Genomic DNA, 22,997 nt, shown 5'->3' with positions numbered 1-22,997 from the left:
TTAGAAAAGGGAATCAGGTTAAATTTTCAAGAAAATATGTGATTTCCCCCCCCCCCATAAGTGCACCTGGAGGACAGTCTATGTCCTTAGTCCTGTACAAGTGGAAAACAAAGCAGTTACATCAGTTGGGAAGTGGCAATGATCTTTAGAAACCTCTTCAGAAGGAAACATCTGTTGTACAGCTTGACATGTCTTATAAACGTAAGGAACAAAGTCCTTTGATGCATTAATGAACTATTAAGCAACATTACCCAGGGGGAAATCAATACTGTCCATATTAAATAAGAAGCATTAATTGTTTCCAGAGGGTTTTTTTCCCCCTTATAAGTAGCAGGCCTGGTGTAGTTCAGTAGGCTGGAGCCCAGGAGCCAAACATTAAAATATCCAATGTGCCTTGTGAGAGAGTAACCAGTGAAGATCAATCAAAGCATGTGGGGCTGTTAGAGTTATGTGCCTTGCCATTTGGGTGGCTTTGATCAAGCTGCACAGTTCCTGAGTGCCACCAGAAAGAGAGATTGATAAACCACTTTATACTTAGAAAATCCTGGGAAAGATGCAAAGTCAGAATTTACTTGACATTTGTTGTTGTTTAGTCGTTAAGTCATGTCCTACTCTTTATGACCCCATGGACCAGAGTACGCCAGGCCCTCCTGTCTTCCACTGCCTCCCAGAGTTGGGTCAAATTCATGTTGGAAGATTCGATGACACTGTCCAACCATCTCGTCCTCTGTCGTCCCCTTCTCTTGCCTTCAGTCTTTCCCAACATCAGGGTCTTTTCCAGGAAGTCTTCTCATGAGATGGCCAAAGTATTTGGAGCCTCAGCACTCAGGGTTGATCTCCTTCCAAATGGATAGGTTTGTTCTCCTTGCAGTCCAGGGGACTCTCAAGAGTCTCCTCCAGCACCACAATTCAAAAGCATCAATTCTTCGGCAGTCTACCTTCTTTATGGTCCAGCTCTTGACATTGCGTGCATGTAATTAAGTATTAAGGGTCAAACACTAAATGAACTTAGAAAAATTAGGTGCTTCCAGCTGTGGAAAGAAAGCAGCTGGGATAAAAAAATTCAAGGAAGATTTTGCAAAGCTTATTTTCTACTGGTTAAGTGAGAGCCAGAGGTTTTGGGTCCATTTTTCCCTTTAAAAACATACAGATTGGAAAGAGACATTTAAACCAAAGATGGCCAAACAGCACTCCCTAGGGCAGTGATGGTGAAACTTTTTAGCCCAAGTGCCCTAGAGATATGAATATTGTCACCAAAGGTGGCCGGGCCCTTTGGACCCACGCCCCCGAACTAGCTAGTTCACTTACCGCTTGCTGTGTGGCGCTCAGGGCCATCACTGAAATAGCCAAACTGGCACTTCCCCAAATCCCTGTGCTGCTGACCACTCAGCAGCTGAGTGGGGAGACTCAGTCCTGCCTCCTCACTGGACTGGTCAGCATCGGTCCAGATACTTCCACAACTGGCATGACGCAAATGGCAACAGCCACACACATCACAAGAAGTAAGTAGACCAGCTGGTTTTGGGGTGGAGGGCAGGTCCAAAGGGCCTGGACACCTGTAGTGGCCATATTCCTACTCATCTTCCCCAGGAGATGATGAAACATATCCCATCTCTAGTGCTCATCCACAAGCAAAAATCATAATTAGAGCTGATTCATGAACTGCTGCCACTCTGTAGAAATTAATAATAACAAGCCCACATTTTCACTAATTATCTGGAAAATGGCTGCCTGTGTTTGCAGTAAGGATTTCCTATTGCCATTGCATGTTGCTGGAAATGAAAATGAAAAGAACAGCAAAGGAAACTAGGGTAACCATTCCAAGAGATTTCAGGGCCAGAATCTGAGACAAGGGACAAGTGCCAGTGATGTCATGGGGGAGGGAACACTTTGATGCCATAGCAGTGGGGCAAAAATAGAGTAAGAAGGGATAGGAGCTGCTTCTGGTCCAGATATTTGAGGAAATAAGCATGAATACAGACATTGGGTCAAACCTGACTAACCAGTGATATTACAACCCAGAGACAGGAGCTGGTGGAGGAGGGACAGTTTATCAGTGCCACGTGGTGGAGCCTAATACACATAGCAGGCACAGTGTTTGCTACAATTTCTCCTCAGACACTATAGAACTGAGCCACTGAGCACTGGTGTCAGATGAAAATGGATAAAGATAGATGCCCAGGTTCCAAACTATCTTGTCTTGAGACTTCAGCTAGCACCCTCAGACCTGGCAACCCTAAAGAAAATGGAGGAGACTACGATCCAAGGAGACTGGAAGGGCAATCTGGCCCCAGGCCAGTCGAGGCTGGTGACTTTGATGTCACAACAGCTGTAAATCCACTCAAGGTTTTAGGCCAAACTTTAAAGGACCTATCCGGGTAGCAAATCTATTTGGGAGATAAGATTCATCACCTGAGATAGCTCCTGCGGAGTTCGAATTGAACCCTGGAGTGGATACACTGCCCCTTCAATACTGAAATTACCAGCTTCTACTGCCCCAAGCACTGACTGGAGAACTGAAAATATTGGGCAGTGATTCTTTTACCAGAACAATATCAGCAATCAAGCAGATGCAACTGCATGCACTTTAGATCCAACATCCTTGTGGCAGAGCACTGTTGCAACTTGTAGTAAGCATTCCAGATGATCCAAGTTGAAATACAAAGTGTTGGGTGATGGCTTCTTGAAGGAGGAATTGAGACCCAGAGCTTTACAAAGGATGTGCTGGTGCCACAGATGAAAACTGCCAGATCTGGTTTGTTGATGTGCATTAAAGCAAACATAATCTGAATGGGGCAGTGCCTATGGAGACTGTCCATGATGAGCACCTGCACTTCAGATTTTACTGCCATTATCACTGCTGTCACCCCCACATCTTGCTGCATCATCCCAAAGGATGTTGAAGCAGTTTTGTCCCACAAAGAAGAAATTTCTAAAACAGTTTCTTCCTGAATGACCTCACTAGCAATAATGCTCAAATTAATATTTACAAGACCCAAAACCAGTTTCATAAAGTAGGTGGCCCAACTCACGTTGCCTGATAGTAGGGCTGGCCAACCTTGATGCTATTCCCCTATAGCTCCAGAAGCATAAAGGAAAAGCCATTTTGGCCTGTCACTGGCTTGTTGTTTAGTCCTTAAGTTGTGTCTGACTCTTCATGACCCCATGGACCAGAGCATGCCAGGCCCTCCTGTCTTCTACTGCCTCTCGCAGTTTGGTCAAACTGTCACTGGCTACCTTATACCAAATACAACCATTGATCTTCTCACCTGAGTATTGTTTACACCAGCCATTCTCAACCTTTTTTTTGGCTAGGGCCTTTTTAGGATCTCTACTTGGGTTCTCAGATTCCAGCCCCCCTGTCAAAGGATACAACAAAAACAGATTAATGAATTTCTTCAGTCTGCGGCCTCTTTCAAATTTTCCACACACAACTCCCTCTCCGGGGGGGCATATGGCCTCTGTTGAGAATGGCTGGTTTACAACATAGGTGGACAACCTGTGGCCCTCCAGATGTTTTTGGTCTACAACTACCATTAGTCCTTTCCAGCCTTGTTTGCACAGAGGGGCTATGGGAGTTGTCGTCTATGGTCCACCCAGCTGATATACACTGACCGGAAGCACCTCTCCCTTATTTCAGATTGAAGTTTTGCCCAGTCTTTCCTAGAAATGTGAGGCATTGAATTGGAGACCTTTCACAAATTATGTGCTTTATCACCAAGCCTGAGCCACCTCCATCCCAGCAAAAATGCCCTGGACCCATTTCAATCGGGCTTCAGGCTGTGCTATGGTACGGAAACTGCACTGGTCGCACTGTTGGATGACCTGTTGAAGGAGGCCGATGGGGGCAATATGTCCTTGTTGGTCTTCCTCAACATCTCAGCCACCTTCTATACCATCGACTACGGTAACCTCCTGGGGAGGCTCTCTGAGCTGGAAATCGGTGGCCTGGCACTTGCCTGGCTCGAATCCTTCTTGGAGGACCATCCCCAGAGAGTACAGCTTGGCGAGAATGTTTCGGCCCCATGGAGCCTCAATTGTGGGGTTCCACAGGAGTCAATCATCTCTCCAATGCTGTTTAATATCTACATGAGGCCACTGGGTGGGGTCATCAGGTGGTGTGGGGCTTTGTGTCATCAGTATGCTGATGACACGCAGCTCTACATCTCCTTTTCACCTACTTCAGTGGATGCCGTTCCATCCCTTCAGCGCTGCCTGGAGACTGTACTGGAATGGATGCAGGTGAATGGGTTGAGGCTGAACCCGGACAAGACAGAGGTCCTGAGGGTGGGTGGTCCCTCCGTCAGCAGGGACCACCCTCACGGCAAAGGGGGAAGACTCTCACCACAAAGACCAAGGTTCGCAGCTTGGGGATCCATCTGGACCTGGCGCTTACCATTGAAACCCAGGTGGCGACCATGGCCCGTTCTGCCTATTTTCATCTATGGTGGATTGCCTAGCTGCGGCCATATCTTGATGGGGGGGGCTCACTACTCTTTTCCACGTGCTCGTAATCTCAAAGTTAGACCATTGTAATGCATTCTACATGGGGCTGCCTTTGAGATTGATGCGGAAACTTCAAATGGTGCAAAATGCAGCAGCCAGGCTTGTTAGTGGAGTGAGAAAATATCAGCATATCTCCCCCACCCTGGCTGCTTTGCACTGGCTGCCCATTCGTTTCCACATTGATTTCAAAGTATTAATGATGACGTATAAAGCCCTTAACTGTTTGGGACCTCGATACCTGGCAGATCGCCTTCTCCCACCCAGGTCTACGCGACTCACTCAACAAAGCCAGCAGGGACGGCTGAGGGGCCTTACGCCGAGAGAGGCCCAGAAGGAAAGAACAAAAAACTGGGCCTTCTCAGCTGTGGCCCTTCGGCTGTGGAATACCCTCCCAACAGAAATCCGTCTGGCTCCCTCGCTGAGCATTTTCAAAAGCCATTTAAAAACCTGGCTCTTTAGGCAGGCCTTCCCTCCAGTCAATTAACTGATTTTCTGTTTCTTAATTATCCCATCTTGACAATGTATATAGACATTAGTTTGTTAGTTAGTAGGTTTTATTATGTATGTTATTTTATTGTGTTTTATTACTCATGTCAGCCGCCCCGAGTAGACTTTGCCTAGAGGGCCGGGGTATATGTTCAATAAAAGTAAAAGTAAAGTAAAAGTACTATCACAGAAAAAAATCAGCCTGGGCCCAAGAGCATATAAGTTCCTATTAATAACTCACTTTGGTTTTTTTCCCCCTGGCATTGTCAAACTGATTCACCATGTTTTACTTATGCCTGATACTTTTCTTCCTCTTTGTTCCATCTATTTAAAATTGTAACCCAAAGATGGTGTCTCTTGTCTTTGCTTTGATTTTTATATAGCATCTGATTAGTATAGGTGCCCTATAAATAAAGCACCAACAATCACATCCTTATGGCATACAGCTACATCTTTGTATTCTTTATTTATGTAATTTAAACGTTTGTATTAAGTGCTTTCTGAGCATCCACCTACTGAACTATTGTTGTATAATTGTTCTATTTTTGGTTTCTGTGGGTTTTTAAAAGAATTGTGTCTCTGTTTTCAGCAGTTTTGTAAGCTGTTTGGAACACTTTAAGTGGCACAGGAAGATGTTAATGAGTAAGAGCTGGGCTACACATTACAGCAACCTTCCCCAGCTTAGTAGTCTCTGAATATTTTGGACTACTAACCATATACAGTGGTGCCTCGCTTGGTGACATTAACCCATTCCAGGAAAAATGTTGCTAAGTGATTTAATTGCTAAGCGATTTTTAAAAGCCCATAGAAATGCATTAAAATGTGTTTAATGCATTCCTATGAGCTTAAAAACTGACCTTATGCGAAGATCCTCCATGGGGCGGCCTTTTTCGGTGCCTCTAAAGCAAGGCAAAACAGCACGTGGCCATTTTGTTTTTCCGGTGGCCATTTTGGAACCACTGATCAGCTGTGCAAAAAGGGTCACTTTGCCATGATCGCTTCCTCGTGATCATCGCAAAGCGATTTTTCCCCATAGGGGCCATCGCTAAGCAATCGCTCTGGCAATGGCCAAAACCCCATCGCTAAGCGATTTCATCGCTCAACGGAGTGATTGCTAAGCAAGGCATCACTGTAATGGAGTGCTCTGTAGTCCAACAAAAGAGGGGAAACATACTTGACAGACTTATATTCCTGTGCAATATTTCCACCCCTTATCTGTAACATGGATGCACTCTTATCTCCCACTCTGCACACTCTTCACATCTTGAGTAATTTTGTCCATATCAGCAGCTCTACCAGTATGAGTATTGTATCCCAAAATGCAGCATATATATGGAACAGTAGTATTAAAATGGGTTTGCACATTTTATAATCCAGAAAGCCAAATAAAACTCAGAATAAGTGATGAAGCAGGAAGTCCCTCATTTGAATCTTCCTTTTTCCATAAACTCACTAAGTGCCCTTTTTGGGAAAGCCATTTCTTTTGATTCCATTATTCTTCTACGTGGCCTCTATGAATCCACACAAATGGGTATAAACTGCACTTGCACTGGATCCCCAGAATATTCTACAGCTTAAAAAAGAAACATTAGTAGTATGTTGCCCCTTACCACGCATGATCCGCCCACCCAAACCTCAGTTCCTTTTTGCCACCATCGTGATTGGAACCTCTTTGCTAGAGCTATTGTTAAACTTTATCTGCTTTTCTGTCCTTGATCCGGAATTGCCTGACTCTGATTTTGTCATGCATTGCCCCTGGTATTTGGACTGTTTTGGATTTTAGATTGCGAGTTACAGTTTGCCTTTTATGGATTGTGATTTACGGTTTCCCACCCTTTCCTTCAGACTGATTCCCCCCCCCCCCACGATAACTGCTTTCGGAAATTGGCTTCCTCTTCAATTTACGATTTGGACATTGTTCTTCTTGTTTCGTTGCAATTGGCTTGACTTGGACTGGTTATCTAATATTATTCGTGACTGTGTGTGTTCATTTATTTGCCTCACTGCGGGGCCATCTCTTATGGCATCCACGGGCCTCTTAAAATGCTGTGTGTCCTGTGCCGCCAAAATCCCATTCACCGACAGACACGAACGCTGTCTGTTTTGCTTGGGGAAAGGACATCAACCCCATTCCTGTTCACATTGTAAAAACCTCTCTAAGGCAGCATTTAAGTCTTGAGAGCAGTGGCTTAAGGCTCACCTGTGGAACAAGTCTCTCTCTCCTGTCAAATTGCAAAATGAATCAGACATTCCTCAGCCACCCACTCATCACACTGAGCCTTCATCAGAGTTGGTACAATCAGCTCCACTGTCGAAATCTCCTACGGCAACATCAAAAAAGGGCTCTGGATCGGCTCTGAAAGTTTCAAAATCCTTGACTTTTCTCTATCCGCCCCAGGGTGCTCGGCTGCAGAAAGCATCAAAAAGAAAAAAGTGGCTAAGCACAAGAAAGTCAAGACTTTGTTGAAAGACCAACAGCATGGCTTACCATCGATCGTGGGATCTTTACCGTCCCCTATATTGGAAGAGTCATCTAGGGATATGCCCGACACCAAGTCGGTTTGGGATGATGGTGTTCACGATCATCACCCAACTAACCGGGCACCATCCTCGCTTCCAAGCTGCTCCTCGAGTCCAAGCCGATTTCAGGCTGAAATTGCTTCCAGCCAGGCTTCTGCCCATTATAGCCCTGTGAACACCAGGTGGGCGAGTGTTTAGCCTTCTTTGGACTCAGAGGAATCGATAGAGCGGGCTTCTCCCAGGAAGAAAACTACTAAGAGGAAGCACATTACATCACCTCCCTGTCAATCCCCACATCGAGAGGTGGTAGTAGTTTTGAGAGGCTCTCAATGTCGAGTTTATCATAATGTCGATTAACCAATTTTTGTTGAAGTTGAGAGCAGACCGGTTCGACATCAATATAGAGAGGATGACATCGAATCTGACCAATATTATGAGGTCAACAGCCGTGGGAAATGCAGGAGGATTAAATATGTATATGCCTCCTCATCTTCCCCGTCTCCCTCCCCACCTCGATGTCAATATGGACCACATTATGAAATTGAGGTACCAACATCGAAGGCATCTGGATGCCAATCTCCACACGAGAAGCTGTCAGCACTCTTGGCTTCAACAGCGAAGAGAGCAGAGGCTGCTGCCACTCCTTCGGTTTTGAATGGTTTTCTTTCCACTCCTGCAGTCTAAGAGCCACCAGGTTGTTGCAGTTCCAACCACTCAGGTCCTTGAAGACTCTACTGCAACCCGTCATTCCAGGAGGTGCCATAGATCACCTTCACTATCACCCTGTCTCCAAGGTGATCCCTCGGTTGTCTCAGCATCTGACCAGGAGAAGGAAGCCTCTTCTGAAGCATCAGCTGAGACTTCACCAAATGTTAATACCCTGGATTCTGATGTAGGGGACATGAGACCCTCTTCTCCCTTGCAGGACTTTACATCTTATTTGCAGATGGTGGCACGTATGGCCAAAGCTTTGAAATTAGACGTTGAACAACCACCACCTCCTAAAGAGGACTTGGTCTTTGGTGACATTAATCAAGAAAAGTCTCATCCTTTGAGTCTGGCCTTTATTCCAACTTTGATGGAGAACATCAAGGTGGCTTGGACCTTCAACCTGCATCTTTGCAGATTTCAAGGAGATTAGAGGGTCAATATAAGACCCATGAGAGCGACACTTTGTTTATCTCTAAGCACCCAATACCTAATGCCATAATTGTACAGGCCAATGCTTCCAGAACTGGAGGTAAAGCCAGGGTAACCCCCTCCAATCGGGAAGGTTGGAAGTTAGATGTCTTGGGGCACCGAATGTACTCTTTCGCTTCCTTTCTTCTTTGGGTTTCTAACTACCAGGCTGTGCTAGGTGCCTACCAGAAGCAGCTTTGGGCCAAGGTATTATCTGCCCTTCAGGCCACCCCAGAAGATACTAAAGTGGACTTCCTTAACACTCAAGCGGAGGCGTCCATGGTTGCTAAGCATCAACGCTTGGCAGCTCGTCATGTGGCGGAGGTTGCTTCTAAATCTCTTGCACGCGCTATCTCATTGAGGTGACATGCCTGGCTATGGTCTTCAGAGATCGTAGATAATGCAAAGGCACGCATAGAAGAACTTGCCTTTGATGGGCCTGGCTTGTTCAATGAAAAAACTGATGATATTATGGAGGGTTTCCATAAAATGAAGAAAACAGCCAGGTCCTATACCTTCTAGCAGCAACCTGAAGTTCAGAGAAGTCAATGGCACAAACAATTTGGCTAACAGAATTACCAACATCAGTACCACCAGACTTACTATTCCTATGATCCTTCTTTTCATAGCAAATCAGCGAAGCCTTCTGCTTCCAGTGCTTCCTTTAGATCACTATCTTCTTCTCAACGCTGGCAGTCTTATTGTCAGCCTTCTAAGGAAAAAAAAGCAGTATCTTTACTGCAAATCACATTACCCTTACAACAAAGTTGCTCATTTCCCCTCCACCAACCTTATTTGTTCCTCCCATGCCCAGACTATTCCCATTCTTACGGAACTGGAACCTCATCACCAAAAACACCTGGGTGCTATCCATCATTCGGTTTGGTTATCGATTGGAGTTCAAGGAGCTTCCTCCCATCAGACACATCAAAGTTACACCCTATGCACAGGTTCTATAAGAAGAGATAGCATCTCTCTTAGGAAAACAAGCCATTTAAAAATTTCAGGACATTCAGAAAGGTTTTTATTCCCGCTACTTCGTGGTACCCAAAAAAGATGGGGGCGTCAGACCCATTCTAGATCTCAAGCAATTAAATACTTACCTTTGTCCACGACACTTCCAGATGGTCACTCTGGAGTCCACCGTCTACCTCCTAAGGGAAGAAGATTTGTCTGTTGTAACAGATCTAAAGGAAGCCTGCTTTCATGTTTCTATTCACCCACATCACCAAAAATAACTACGTTTTTTCTTCGAAGATACTGCCTATCAATTTTGCGCCCTACCATTTGGCTTATCCACCGTGCCAAGGACATTTACCAAGTGCATGGCACCAGTGGCAGCTTACCTTTGTCTCCAGAACATCAAAGTCTTCCCATATATAGACGATTGGTTGATAGTGGCTGTCTCTTGCCAAAAGGCCATTTGAGACACTGTGTTTATTCTATGAACTCTTACAAACCAAGGCCTAAAAATCAACTGAAAAAAGTCTCAAGTTCATCCAACACAGGTTATAGACTACATAGGTGCACACCTGGACTCTGTAGAGCAAGAGTGTTCATTCCACCAGAATGCATCAACAAAATACAGTGGACCCTCTACTTATGGAACTAATCCATATTGGAACGGTGGCTGCAGGTTGAAAAATCTGTAGGTCGAGTCTCCACTGACCCCAGAGGCAACATAGAAGAAAGACTGGTTACTTACCTGTAACTATGGTTCTTCTAGTGGTCCTCTGTGAATCCACACACCCTGCCAGATCTCCCCACTGTCCATCACTCTTTACCTTAGCACTACAGCTCTGATGATGGCAGACTTGGGAACTGAGGTTTGGGTGGGCGGAGCATGCGTGGTAAGGAGCAACGTACTACTAATGTTTCTTTTTTTAAGCTCTAGAATATTCTGAGGATCCAGCGCAAGCGTAGTTTTTACCCAGTTGTGTGGATTCACAGAGGACCACTAGAAGAACCGCTCTTTCAGGTCCATTGTTGCACGCAGCAAAGCAGCAAATTACATCTTTCCACTTGCTCAAGTCAAAGTGTCCAGTAACCAAAAATGGGGTTTTGGCATAAAATCAGGAAATCACACGAACTTTTCCTTACCCTTCAGTACTAAAAAATACAATAGTTAAGAGATTCAGTACCTAAACATTTTCTGTCCCTTCATGTCACTCAAACTTTTCAGTGGAATTATATCTCCTCTCCTCTCCTTGGTGATTGCTGCTCTTTTCCACTATGCTGGTCTCCGGTCCTCAACCAGCAGCCCAAAGTGCTGGTATGTTTTAGAGGAGAGAACCAGCTCCACTTTAAAACACAGCAGGGGAAGAGATGGCCGTGATAATGGCAAAGTGAGGCAGGAAGGCCAAAGGCAGAGATGCTGCTCCTGCTGCCGGCGTGAGTGAGCCAGTTAGCAAGAGGGAAAGGGAAACAGCAAAACCCAAGTGAAGCATAGATGCTGTTTGTGAAGAGTGATCTGCTTCACTCACTCTAATGGTGGGATTTATCCAGAAGATGGGGATAATAACTGCTCATTCACTATAGACAGACTTACTTGTTGAAAGGAGTACATAAGAATGTGTGTAAAAAGAAGTGTTGAAAGCAGCATAGAAAAACATATTGCCATTATCGTGGCCTGCCAAGTGTTTCACAACCCCCCTGTTTTTCTTGTCTTGACAGGCTGAAAACCCTTCTTATTAAGCCTTCTGCTATGCTGCCATTTATTAATGTTATTGAGTCTCAGGGTGTGAGCAAAAGTCTCTGAGAATTGTGGGGCTTCTCCAGGTCTCTAGGTGTGGAGAAAAATCTCACTATGTGGAAAGTTAATTTTTGATTGAGAGATGCTTTTAATACCTGGATGACCATCTCAGTTCATTTCCACTGTGCACTGGGACTCACTGGCTCACCATGAAAATGCTTTTGTGTATGGTACTTCAAAGAGCACTAGAGGACCAAGTATATCCATCTATCTCCTCTCTTTCCATTCCCTGCTCTCGTTCCTAGCATTTTAGTGCACCAATATTTGGGCCACTGTAGTACTGGGTCAAGACAAGGAGTGGAGCACTGCAACTCATGAGCATTATTGTTTCACAAGGCTTAGCAGCAGCACACAAAAATCTGGGGGGAAAATCCCCCTTCCCAACCATTGTCTACCTTGACACTGTGGTATCACAAGGAACCATCCTGTCATGTCAGGTTTCTACCCCTGTAATCTCAGGGAATGCAATACTGATGACCTGGCAACTTTACCATGCATGGTGAATGAGCTGATTTTGTTTTAGCACATTTTGGTCCTTTCCAGATATTTTAGACTATAACAATCAATAGTCCCAATCAACATGCTAATAATCATAGATTCTGGGGGTTATAATTCAAAGTACCTCAAAGGCGGCAAGGTTGGAGTGGGTGGCTATCAGGAGTTATGTAGTCCTAGATCAGAATGTACTAGAAAGTTGTCATCCCCCCATGGTTTCAAGAGCTACTTCACATTTTAGAAGAATGTACCTATTAAAAAGGGATGTGGTGGCGCTGCGGGCTAAACCGCAGAAGCCAGTGCTCCAGGGTCAGAAGACCAAGCAGTCGTAAGATCGAATCCACGCGACGGAGTGAGCTCCTGTTGCTTTGTCCCAGCTCCCGCCAACCTAGCGGTTCGAAAGCATGTAAATGCAAGTAGATCAATAGGGACCACCTCGGTGGGAAGGTAACAGCGTTCCGTGTCTAAGTCGCACTGGCCATGTGACCACGGAAGTTTTTTAAAGTATTTGGCCAGAGGTGCAAATCCAAGCAGCCTTGCATCTTGAATTGACCTTTTTATTGTTCCTCTCCTTCAGGATCACTACCACGGCTGCCTGTATGATGGATTTACGCAGGTACCCTCTAGATGAACAGAACTGCACCCTGGAAATTGAAAGCTGTGAGTTGTCTTGGCATTTTCCATTGGACATGTAAAAAGTACAAAATGTACTTGGAAACAGGACATGTGATAGAGGAACAATATGGTGAATGGAAGATGGTTTCAGCATTAAAGAATCTACATCTAAAGTGCTCATATTTTTCAGAGCTCTATTGGATTTTCCTGTAATATTTCTTGCCTCATATGATATATTTTATAAAGGTTATGGTATAGATCTGGGTTAATGGCTTAGTGTAGGTCTGTTATTAACTTATTTTAAAATTACTTAAAATATCATGTTTCCTCTTTATTGTATCCTTATACACTGGGACATAAAAAACTACTCGTACTACAAAGGTGCATCTAACTGAATTACTCTTACTAAAATATGTATAATCAGTTCTGTGTGCCAGCCATTTGCAGACATCATTATAGTAATTACCATTATCAGGGCTCTGAGTTTTAATTTGGTGAGGAATCTACCAAGCCTTCAGTTGATTAATTCGCATGTGCTAATTTTAGTCTGTGAGTGCAATTTTTAAAGGGAATACGTAGATGGAGACAGATGTTTTCCTGCTTTTTAAGGATCTCTTCCATCTTGTATATTGCTGTAACAGGGAATGGCAATATATTGAAAATGTCTTTCTTGTCAACCAGACATAGGAAAAGTTATTTTTTGACTACAACTCTCAGAACACCCCAATCAACATGGCAACTAGGTGTTCTGATAGTTATAGTAACGATGTTTTATATCTCTGGGTTATAACCGTGGATGAGTTTGAATGATACATCAAGCAAGGAAGTGGTGAAAATTCTGGTTTGTCATGAACAAGTGGTTGCACCAACGGTGGCCACAGAAATTTTTTGTTGAACTGCATATTCTTCCACAGTTCAGCATATCTGAAAAACGTTTGTTTGGAAGTGCTGCTCATCTGCAAATATATTTCCTTCCAATTAACCAGATAAAAGAAAGACAAGCAATAAACTAGAAAGTCTGCAGTGAATTGGTAGCCCTATTAGTTATTTGAGATATCTAGCATTATGTGGACAGAGTGATGGACTAGAACTCAGGAGGCCTGAGTTTGAATCTCTGCTCAGCCATGGAAACTCACTGGGAGTGTGGAAATGGTAGAACCACTTCTTACATATCTCACTTCCTTTGAAAGACGTATCAAGATCACTATAAGTCAGTGATCTTGTCAGTTGCAGGCCCATGACAATTGCAATTTAGTCTGTCAGGTATGACAGACAATAGAGGGGTCAAGAATTTTAGCCTTTTCCCCAACTGCTTCTCTTCCCAGTTTCATTCCCTTCTGCTCAGTATCTCCATTCACCACATGGAGAAACCATCGTCTAGTCTGATGCCTTTTCTCCACCCATTGTAACAGCCACAGTTTTTGGGATAAACAGATGCAGAGAACCAAGACTTCTCCTGCTGATACATACCTTTTGGTCCATAATTTAAATAATTGCCTCAGATAGAGCAAAGGTCAGGTGGCAGAACCAGTATTCCTCTTGCCCAATGTACTCATTAATTTTTTTAATGAACATAAAGAAAACTCACCCAGGTAGTCAAGAAGAACTTTTGCACGATCTCTGGGACTAGGCCTTGTGAGAATTCAACTGCCAGTCTCCGACCTTGCACTTTCTGAAGATGAGCCTCACTGAGCTGACAGGAAGCTCTGTGAACCCTGCTTGCTCTGAGTCCTCCTGTAAATTTTATAAGATTTGGACACATCAAAGAACACCAGTATTATAAACCTAGTGGGATATAAGTTTGCATAAGGATGATCTTAGCACTGGTTTGGCTTTTATAATACCAATGGATTTGCTTGGAATAGTTGCCAGGCTTTCCTTACTATAGTAATGCAGTATATCCTCCATTTTACAATCTGGAAACAGCAGAAGACAGCTTGTAGTATGTTAACTACTATATTGATTGAACATGTTACTGCCATAGGTATTGGGATCCAGAGGGAGAAGGAAAATAGTGCAGTCCCCCTGCCTGCTAAGTCCCAATGTCCACATTCACAGCTTTTCTATTTTTATAAATGCTTCTACAGCCCTTACAGAAGTCGAGATGTGAGAGAAAATGTGTAGCCACTATTCTGCTCATTTGTTTTGTAAGCTACGGGCCTGTTCCTGTAACATTTTTGTGGTTTTTCATCCAATGAATTAAGTCATAGCAATGATTACTACAACACAAGAAAATTGCTGGTTCATTTTAAGGCCATTGTTTTGATTTTCCCACAGATAAAATGAATGCTGTCCAATTTAGAAATCTAGTTTTCTTTGTCTGTTATTCAGTGGTAGTGTTTCTACACACCCATGCTGAAAGAACAGTGAACTAGGAGTTGTAAAAATCCATTATACCAATTCATGCAAATAAGAATCATAATTATTATAGCCTCATTTAAAAAACGAGGTCCATTTACTGTGCGCAGGCTACCAGATCTGTCCAAAATGGTACAGCTGTTCTCCGAAACTACCAGGCTTTTTCAGATACACAAAATACACCATTCAAGCAGAACATTTGTACTGTTCAGAATTCAGGTAATGCAAGACCTCTTTTATGTCTGTTAATGTGAGAAGCAGCTGATAACAGTAGTAAATGAACAGTCCACAATTTTCCAGAACTCAGCACTGGAAATAGTAGTAGAAGTACAGTGGTGCCCCGCTTAACAATTACCCCGTTTAATGACGAATCCGCTTCACTACGACCTTTTTGCAATCGCTTTTGTGATTGTGAAACGATGCTTGAATGGGGTTTTTTCACTTAGTGATGATCGGTTCCCTGCTTCGATTTTTCGCTTTATGACAATTTTCCAACAGCTGATCATTGGGTTTCAAAATGGCCACCGCCGTGCAAGATGGCCCCTCGCTGTTTTTAGGACTGATTTTTCGCTCTACAGGCACTGGAAAATAGCTGCCCTATGGAGAATCTTCGCTGGACAATTAGATATTTCATCCATTGGAAGGCATTAACCGTTTTTTAATGCATTTCAATTGTTTTTTAAATTTCATTTGACGATTTTGCTCTACAGCGATTTTGCTGAACGAATTAACATCGTCAAGCGAGGCACCACTGTAGTAATAAGAAACCCCACTCCGACTACCTACAGAGTATTTATTAATATTTCTAAAATGAAAGAAACTGTTCTAGAACATGGGGACCCTTTTCCTAACAAATCTTGTGAAGTTATGTCAAGGATAGTAATGTCAGGAAACACCTTAAAAACTGTTGGTTCCTCTCCATCCTTTGTAAGAAATGCCTGTCACTTAACATAAACTTTGGTTGGTGTTCTTGGGCAGGGTAGTCTTCCATCAACTCAGTCATGCAAAAATGAGATTGGACATTTTCAGCATTCAAGGATGTTAGCAGCCACTATTTCCTTGCACAAGCATCAATTTAAGAAGGCAGTCTCCACCAGTGCAAAGGTATTGGAACTCTGTTGGAGCTGTCCGTACTTCTGGTGCTGAACCAGATCCTGTTGCCCAGTCTTCTAAATGTCACTGAATGTGATACAAAAGATCCAAGTAAGTGGGCACACATGGACAGGAAAAATCCTTTGGTGTGCTGTAGCAGCATGCCCCACATATTCATTCCCTACAATAATGTAACAGTATTAGTAATACCTCAAATGAATTATAGTATTTCACTACAGTAACTCATATACTGTTCCAATTTTAATATATCAAGTGGCTATAGGTATTAGTAGACATAATACCTATATATTACTCCCAGTATCTGAGACAGTATGCATTTTTAGACCATTATCCACCTATTAATTGCTGGAAAACATGAGCAGGAACGTGGTGATGTCTTCACATCCTGCTTTGTGGGCTTTCCATCAGCCTCTGTTTGCCAATGTGGGGAACAAGAGGCATTGTTAGAACTTTGGTCTCATCAGGTCTCTTTTTGTGTGACGTAAAATAACATTGTTAAAACCTAGTGTGGTGTCGTGGGGAAAATGATGAGCTAGGACTCAGGTTCAAATCCCTGCTCAGCCATGGAAGTTCACTGGGAGAATGGACCACAATACATTTCAACTTGACAGCACATAATAATAACAAAAAACCTACAAAATTGTTTCCTTCTTCAGAGTCGAGGTGTCTAATTTTGCCAGAGCAGCACATATTAGTTACATTTCCTGGCTAATGTGCCTTTGCTTGGCTGGAGCAGCATGCTGGAGATATGGTATCAGAATTTATTTGAAGCAATGCTTTTATATTGCTATAGAGACCAGACCCACACAACCGGTGATCTGCAAAGTCCATGGTACTTATTGCCTATGTAGTAGAGTGGTTAATGTTGTCCCAACGCCCATGAGAGGGGGAGTCAAATCTCCATTCATTCAGAAAGTTCACTGTGTGACTAGGCCAAGTACTTTCTGTCAACTACTCCTACTTCACTGGGGCTTTTTTGAACATAAAAGAGGAAGGGGAGAACCATATACACTACCCTGAGTTTTTTTATAGGAATGATGAGATGTCAATCATAATAGTAGTGCCTGTTCGGTGTGGGTGTGGGTGTGCGCGCGCGTGTCTGTCTGTCTGTCTGTGTCTGGCCCTTATATCTGGTTGTATTAGATTACGTAAGGCTTAGTGGCTCAGTGGGCCATCAATTGTGTACGTCTAAATAAGCAATTATCTGATTTTGTGTTTGCCTCAACTGGTATCCTTTCTGTTTAGAACTGTTTTAGGGTCCTTGTCATCTTTTACAATATTATCAACCATCATCAATTACTACCAAATACAGAACATCAGCTGCTGAATACTAATTGCCAAATGTGAAACACTAAATATCACATTGTGAGCATTCATCGTGTGACACCATAAAATTGGCTTCCACATTAAATAAGGGATAGTGGGAGGAATAGAAAATGTCTCATTAAGCCATTTATGGTTCTGAAACAGTCTGTTGTACTTTGTTCTACAAAAAATATGTACAATCTTAAATGTATGGTTGAGCAAAGTAAGGGTCAATTTAAAGAAGCACTGACTTGAATTGATTTGTATATATACTCAATATATTCCAGCAAAACTCTTGATGTTTCTGTGCCAGGAAAGGGGAAATACTGTACCAGCTACATTCCTATTAGAGTCCTAATTGCCACATAAATGAGAAAGAGGTGTTCTGACAAAACTGAGCAGATTGATGATCAGTTTCTTCGACAAGATTCTGTTAAAAAATGATTGCATACCATGAATCTTGGATGACAACTGTTTCATGCACAAAAAAAATCCACTTTATATCACTTAAGGCCTGTTCCCTGTGCTGCCCTGCCTTTGAAACCAAGTCACGGAAACTTCTGGGACTGCCAACAGAGCTGAAGCCTCAAATTCCACATGCCTGTGGTTTGATAATCATGCGGTCTTAATAATCTTTGTGTATTTTTACCTATTTGTGATGCAAAATCAGGAGGTAGGAAAACAATATATTGCTGGGTGGTCACAAGCAAAACAGCTCAGGGTGAGGATATCAGCAAATATTTAATGGAAGCTATAGAAGAGGTTTAAGTAGGCAATTATCTCTTCACAGAATCTGGTTTGTAGCTGTCTGTGAACTAAACTGGTGTGTGTGTGATCTTTATCTAAAGAGATCTTTTTCTCTGCCTCATGCAAACTCTTGTTTTTGGAGGCTCCATATGTATATTACTGGAGTTAAAAATTATATCATGGATGATAAGGCTACCAATGGCCACTTTCCTTGATAGGTAAATGCTATTTCCAAGTTTAGCCAAGATAGTCAGTATGCCTCAGTATGCCTCTGAACTATAAGTTGCTGAGGGACAACTGTGTGTAAAAGAACATGCCCTTGTATTTTGCTTGTGGTTTTCCTAAAGAGATCTGGTTGACCACTCCTAGGAGCAGGATGCTGGACTAGATATGCTTCTGGCCCATACAACTTAGATCTAGGGTATCTAAAGAACTGCATTCTTCCACGTATGCCTGTCACAACTTTGAGATGTTCAGGACATGCCCTCCTTTTGTTTCCACAATCTTCTAAGGTACAGAGGATGTGGATGTGAGGAAGGGCTTTCTTGGTGGCCATCTCCATGTTTTATAATTCCTACCAAGAGAGGTTAGGCTGGCTTCCTCCATGTTGCCTCTCTGCATGCAGAACTTTTACTTAGGCAGACCTTTAGCAACTCACTGTAAAGGGTTCTTTAAATCACAGGTGCTGCATTTTTCTTTTACTGATGTGTTCTTAAATTCTTCTGCATGGCCTCCGTGAATGCACACAATTGAGTTGTTTTGTGCCTGCACTGAATGTCTCAGAAGTTTCTAGAACTTAAAGACACATGATTAGTGGGACGTTCCCCCATGGAGCACATGCTCCACCCATCCTTGATCCCCTCGGTTCCTTTTTTCCGCCGTGTTGAACAGACCTGTTCGGAGAAATAGAGCAATATATTGAATTATACTTCCCTTTTGAATCATCATTATTTACTACAATCATTATTCGACATTTCCCCTGTGAGTTTATTCCAGTTTTTCTCTACCCACATTTTGCTGATTCCCCCCTTTCCCCGTGATCATTTTTCCCTCCTGTCTTTTCCGCTCTTTATGCCCCCCCCGACCCTTCAAGTGATGCATTCTCTGCGCAAACAAGATCCCGGTCACTGACGGTCACGACCACTGCCTTGGGGAATAACATCCTTCCCACTCCTGTTCTGTGTGCAGAAGGCTAACTAAACCAGCCTTTAAACTGCGTCTACAAAGATTGAGGTCTTACCTCTAGGAGAAATCTCTGAATCCACCCACGACCTCCATGGAGTCTGCAGAATCTCCAGACCCTCAACCAGATCAGCAAAATCCATCCATGCCTGCTTCCAGCACTGTGACTCCTTCTCCCCATCATAAGGAGAAGTCAAACTCCAGTTTGAAATCGATGTTGAAGACCTCAACCTGGTCTCAATATCAACCGACTCATGCAAGCTCCCTCGGATCCCCAATCTTCTTACTCAGAATGACGGGATGATCTACCATCCAGACATATCATCTCTAAATCTGACAGCCTGGAGGATACTCCCATCATAAAGGACGTGTTTGATCAAGCTTGAAAGCCTTTGACCCAGCTTCTTTACCATAATACAGTGGTGCCTCGCTCAACGATGTTAATTCACTGTAGAGTGAAAACATCATCAAACGAAATAAAAAACCAATGAAACGCATTGAAAACCGTTCAATGCATTCCAGTGGGCTGAATACCTGCTCGTCCAGCAAAGATCCTCCATACGGCGGCCATTTTTGATGCCTGTAAAGTGAGGAATCCATCCTAAAAAAGAGTGGGGGGCCATTTTCTTCAGCCGGCAGCCATTTTTAAACCCGACGATCAGCTGTTTGCCGATTGTCGTAAAGCGAAAATCGGTTCCCGAAGCAGGGAACCGATCATCATTAAACAAAAAAACCTCATTTAAACCATCGTTTTTCAATCGCAAAAGCAATCGCAAAATCTTCATCGTATAGCAATTTCCTCATTAAGCGAGGCAATCGTTAAGTGAGGCACCACTGTAAATGGAAAGCATTCCTTTGCATTACCAATTCTCATAACTTACTTGTAACACCAGTTTCTTTGAAAACTATACTTACCTTTGTCCTTCATCTATTCAATTTTGGATTGTCCTATTCCACCCTGAAAATCTGTATCTCTGCTATTGTAGCTCATCAACCTCCCAATTCTAAATCAGCCAGACTTTTCTCTCATCCATCTGTAAAAAAAGTTTCTTAAAGGACTCAACAATATTTGTCCCCCACAACAATGTCCTATCCCTCAATGGTCTTTACAACTTGTCCTCAATGCACCCATGAGTTCGCCCTTTGAACCTATGGCTACATGCAATCTTTACTCTCCTTGAAAACTTCCTTTCTTGTAGCAATAACATCTGGTAAATGGGCTAGCGAACTTGCAGCTCCCCACTCTGCTCCACCCTTCCTTCAGTTCCATCTGTATAAAGTAACACTGTATTTCGATGTCTCCTTCTTACCTAAAGTTGTATCTGAATTTCATCTTAATCAACCAATAATTCTACCTACCTTGTTTCCTTCCCTGTCTACACTACTTGAGCACATGCTCCATACGCTTGACATAAGACGCGCTCTCGCCTTCTACATTGACAGGACCAAATCTTTCAGAAAATCACAGAGACCTTTTCCATGTTTTCATGGTCCTCATAAAGGGGCTTCAGCTTCGCCACAATCTATTTCTAGATGGATTGTCCAAACTATATAATTGGCGCATGAGTTAAGTGGCAAAACACCTCCTGAACATTTAATGACACATTCTACCAGAGCGCTATCAACATCTACTGCCTTCCAGCATGGGATCGAACTCCCTCACATCTGCCGTGCAGCAACATGGTCTACTCCATCGACCTTTGTCAGACATTATCATCATGATGTCAGAGCACGGAATGATGCTGGTTTTAGCAGAGCTGTTTTAGCATCCTTTCTACTATGACATCCCACCATCTGGTAAGTGAGCTTGATAGTCACCCAATTGTGTGCATTCACAGAGTCCATGGAGAAGAAAAAGAGGTTACCTACCTGTAACCATAGTTCTTCTAGTGGTTCTCTGTGAACCCACACATCCCACCCATCCTCCCCTCTGTCCATCACGTTATATTTTAAAATAGCTCTTTGACACTGGCGGACTTTTTTTCAGGAACTGCGGGGATCAAGGATGGGTGGAGCATGCGCTCCATGGGGGAACATCCCACAAATCATGTGTCTTTAAGCTCTAGAAACTTCTGAGACATTTAACGCAGGCGCAGAACAACCCAATTGTGTGGATTCACAGAGGCCCACTAGAAGGACTATGGTTACAGGTAAGTAACCTCTCTTTTTGTTTTTATTTTTTAAATTATACTATTTCATTGGAAGCTGCCTGGAGCATTATTGATGAAAGGAAGGCATAAATTAAATCCACTTATACTTCTGATGTACTGTAATTATAAATTATTATAATAAATTTTATTTATTTACTATAATTAAAACTGACTAACACATTTAGTCTGGTCCAGCAGTATTATTCTTCTGAACAGAGTAGAGTGGTGGTGTGCTTTTTCCACACGACTCAGTCTCTCACCATTTTAGTAATTTTGGATAATAGAAGCAAAGAGATACTCCCAAATCCAAAGGGTGCTGCCTTTCTGAATTGTTATACCTCTGCGGGATGATTTGGTACTCAGAGAAGTCCAAGGAGTGGGTGACAACAATTATTAATTAATTAATTAATTAATTAAAATATTTTACCCCACCTTTCTCCTTAAAAGGAGGAAAGAACAACAACAACCCCCCCATTATTATGAAGGTGAGGATGTTCTTCTCTTAAAATGGCTGCTACAGCTACAATTTCTTGGGGATTACCACTAAAAATGATATTCTAGCATAAATACATTCTTAGAGTACCAATGTTTAGTTATGGGAAAACCACATGGCTCAAGAAAAATCAATATGCAGGACTACAGGGGGAGGTTAGGCAGAAGGGCTACAAGCACCCAGTCATTATATTTATGCCTCCTGATCAAATGTACATGCTAACTCTAGTACCTTACCTGTTATCCAAGGAACCTGAGGAGTTTAACAAGGTTCTCTCCCTGCATTTTATTCTCACAACAAACTTGTGAGTTAAGCATAGGGTTGACAACTGGCCCAGGATCTGCCAGAGTGCATCCTGGCAGTATGAATGTCTAAACCCAAGTCTTAATCTGACACACTAATCACTACAGCATACTGGCTCTACACATTCCACATATGAATCCCTCACTTGCCCAACAGGAAATACAAACTTTTATTATAGCCTTGGACTGGATAAGTCATTACTGCATACTACAGTTGTCCAATTGTGTTACCATATTAGAGTTAGTGGAATCATTATTCCTAGTAAATTCTTACTCAAACGGCCATTTTGCACTATGTAGTTTCCTGAGCTCATTTATGCAAATATTAATAAAGCAAAAAAGAAAGAGGAGGAAGAGACATGGTATTGGTATTTATCTTCTCATTGGCTGATATAAAAGACAGGTGGCCTCATCAGTCTGTTTGTGTACCCCAGTCCTCTCCATGCATTATTTTTTTCTGACAAAACAAGTGAAACATGAATTGTGATTCACCTTAAACAGGCCATAGTGTTCCATCCCACATAAAGAGGTAAATCTTTATTTTGTTCTCACAGGCAAGAGTGGAACATTTCTCAGTTTTCTCTCCCTGTTGGACAAGATTGCAAGGTTTTTGTGCAAAAACTTCTGCATAGAAAAGCCTGTATTTTCAGCAAAATTCAGCAAAGTTCTCTCACAAAAAATTTTTTTTTAGAAAATTAAAGGTGCTGAACAAAACATGTGCTAGTCTTTTCACAGCAAATCTCCTAGTAGTTTTCCATTTTTTCAGTTAGGTCTCTCAGTGTGTTGGGATGCCC

General features: G+C 42.8%; 1 protein-coding gene across 2 annotated transcripts in view; it reads left to right on the top strand.

The window, feature by feature from the left end:
• Positions 1 to 22,997, top strand: part of GABRB1 (gamma-aminobutyric acid type A receptor subunit beta1) — a 147,504-nt gene that overhangs the window by 98,413 nt on the left and 26,094 nt on the right. For both annotated transcript variants that reach the window (XM_073001217.2, XM_078394703.1), the window contains exon 5: positions 12,516 to 12,598. In XM_073001217.2, the coding sequence (XP_072857318.2) occupies positions 12,516 to 12,598 (83 nt within the window). The remainder of the gene's footprint in view (positions 1 to 12,515; positions 12,599 to 22,997) is intronic.

This window comes from Pogona vitticeps, chromosome 5 (assembly GCF_051106095.1).
Source record: "Pogona vitticeps strain Pit_001003342236 chromosome 5, PviZW2.1, whole genome shotgun sequence".
Taxonomy (NCBI): domain Eukaryota; kingdom Metazoa; phylum Chordata; class Lepidosauria; order Squamata; family Agamidae; genus Pogona; species Pogona vitticeps.
Note: the sequence above shows the minus strand (reverse complement) of the source record. Positions and strands in the feature narration are given on the sequence as shown.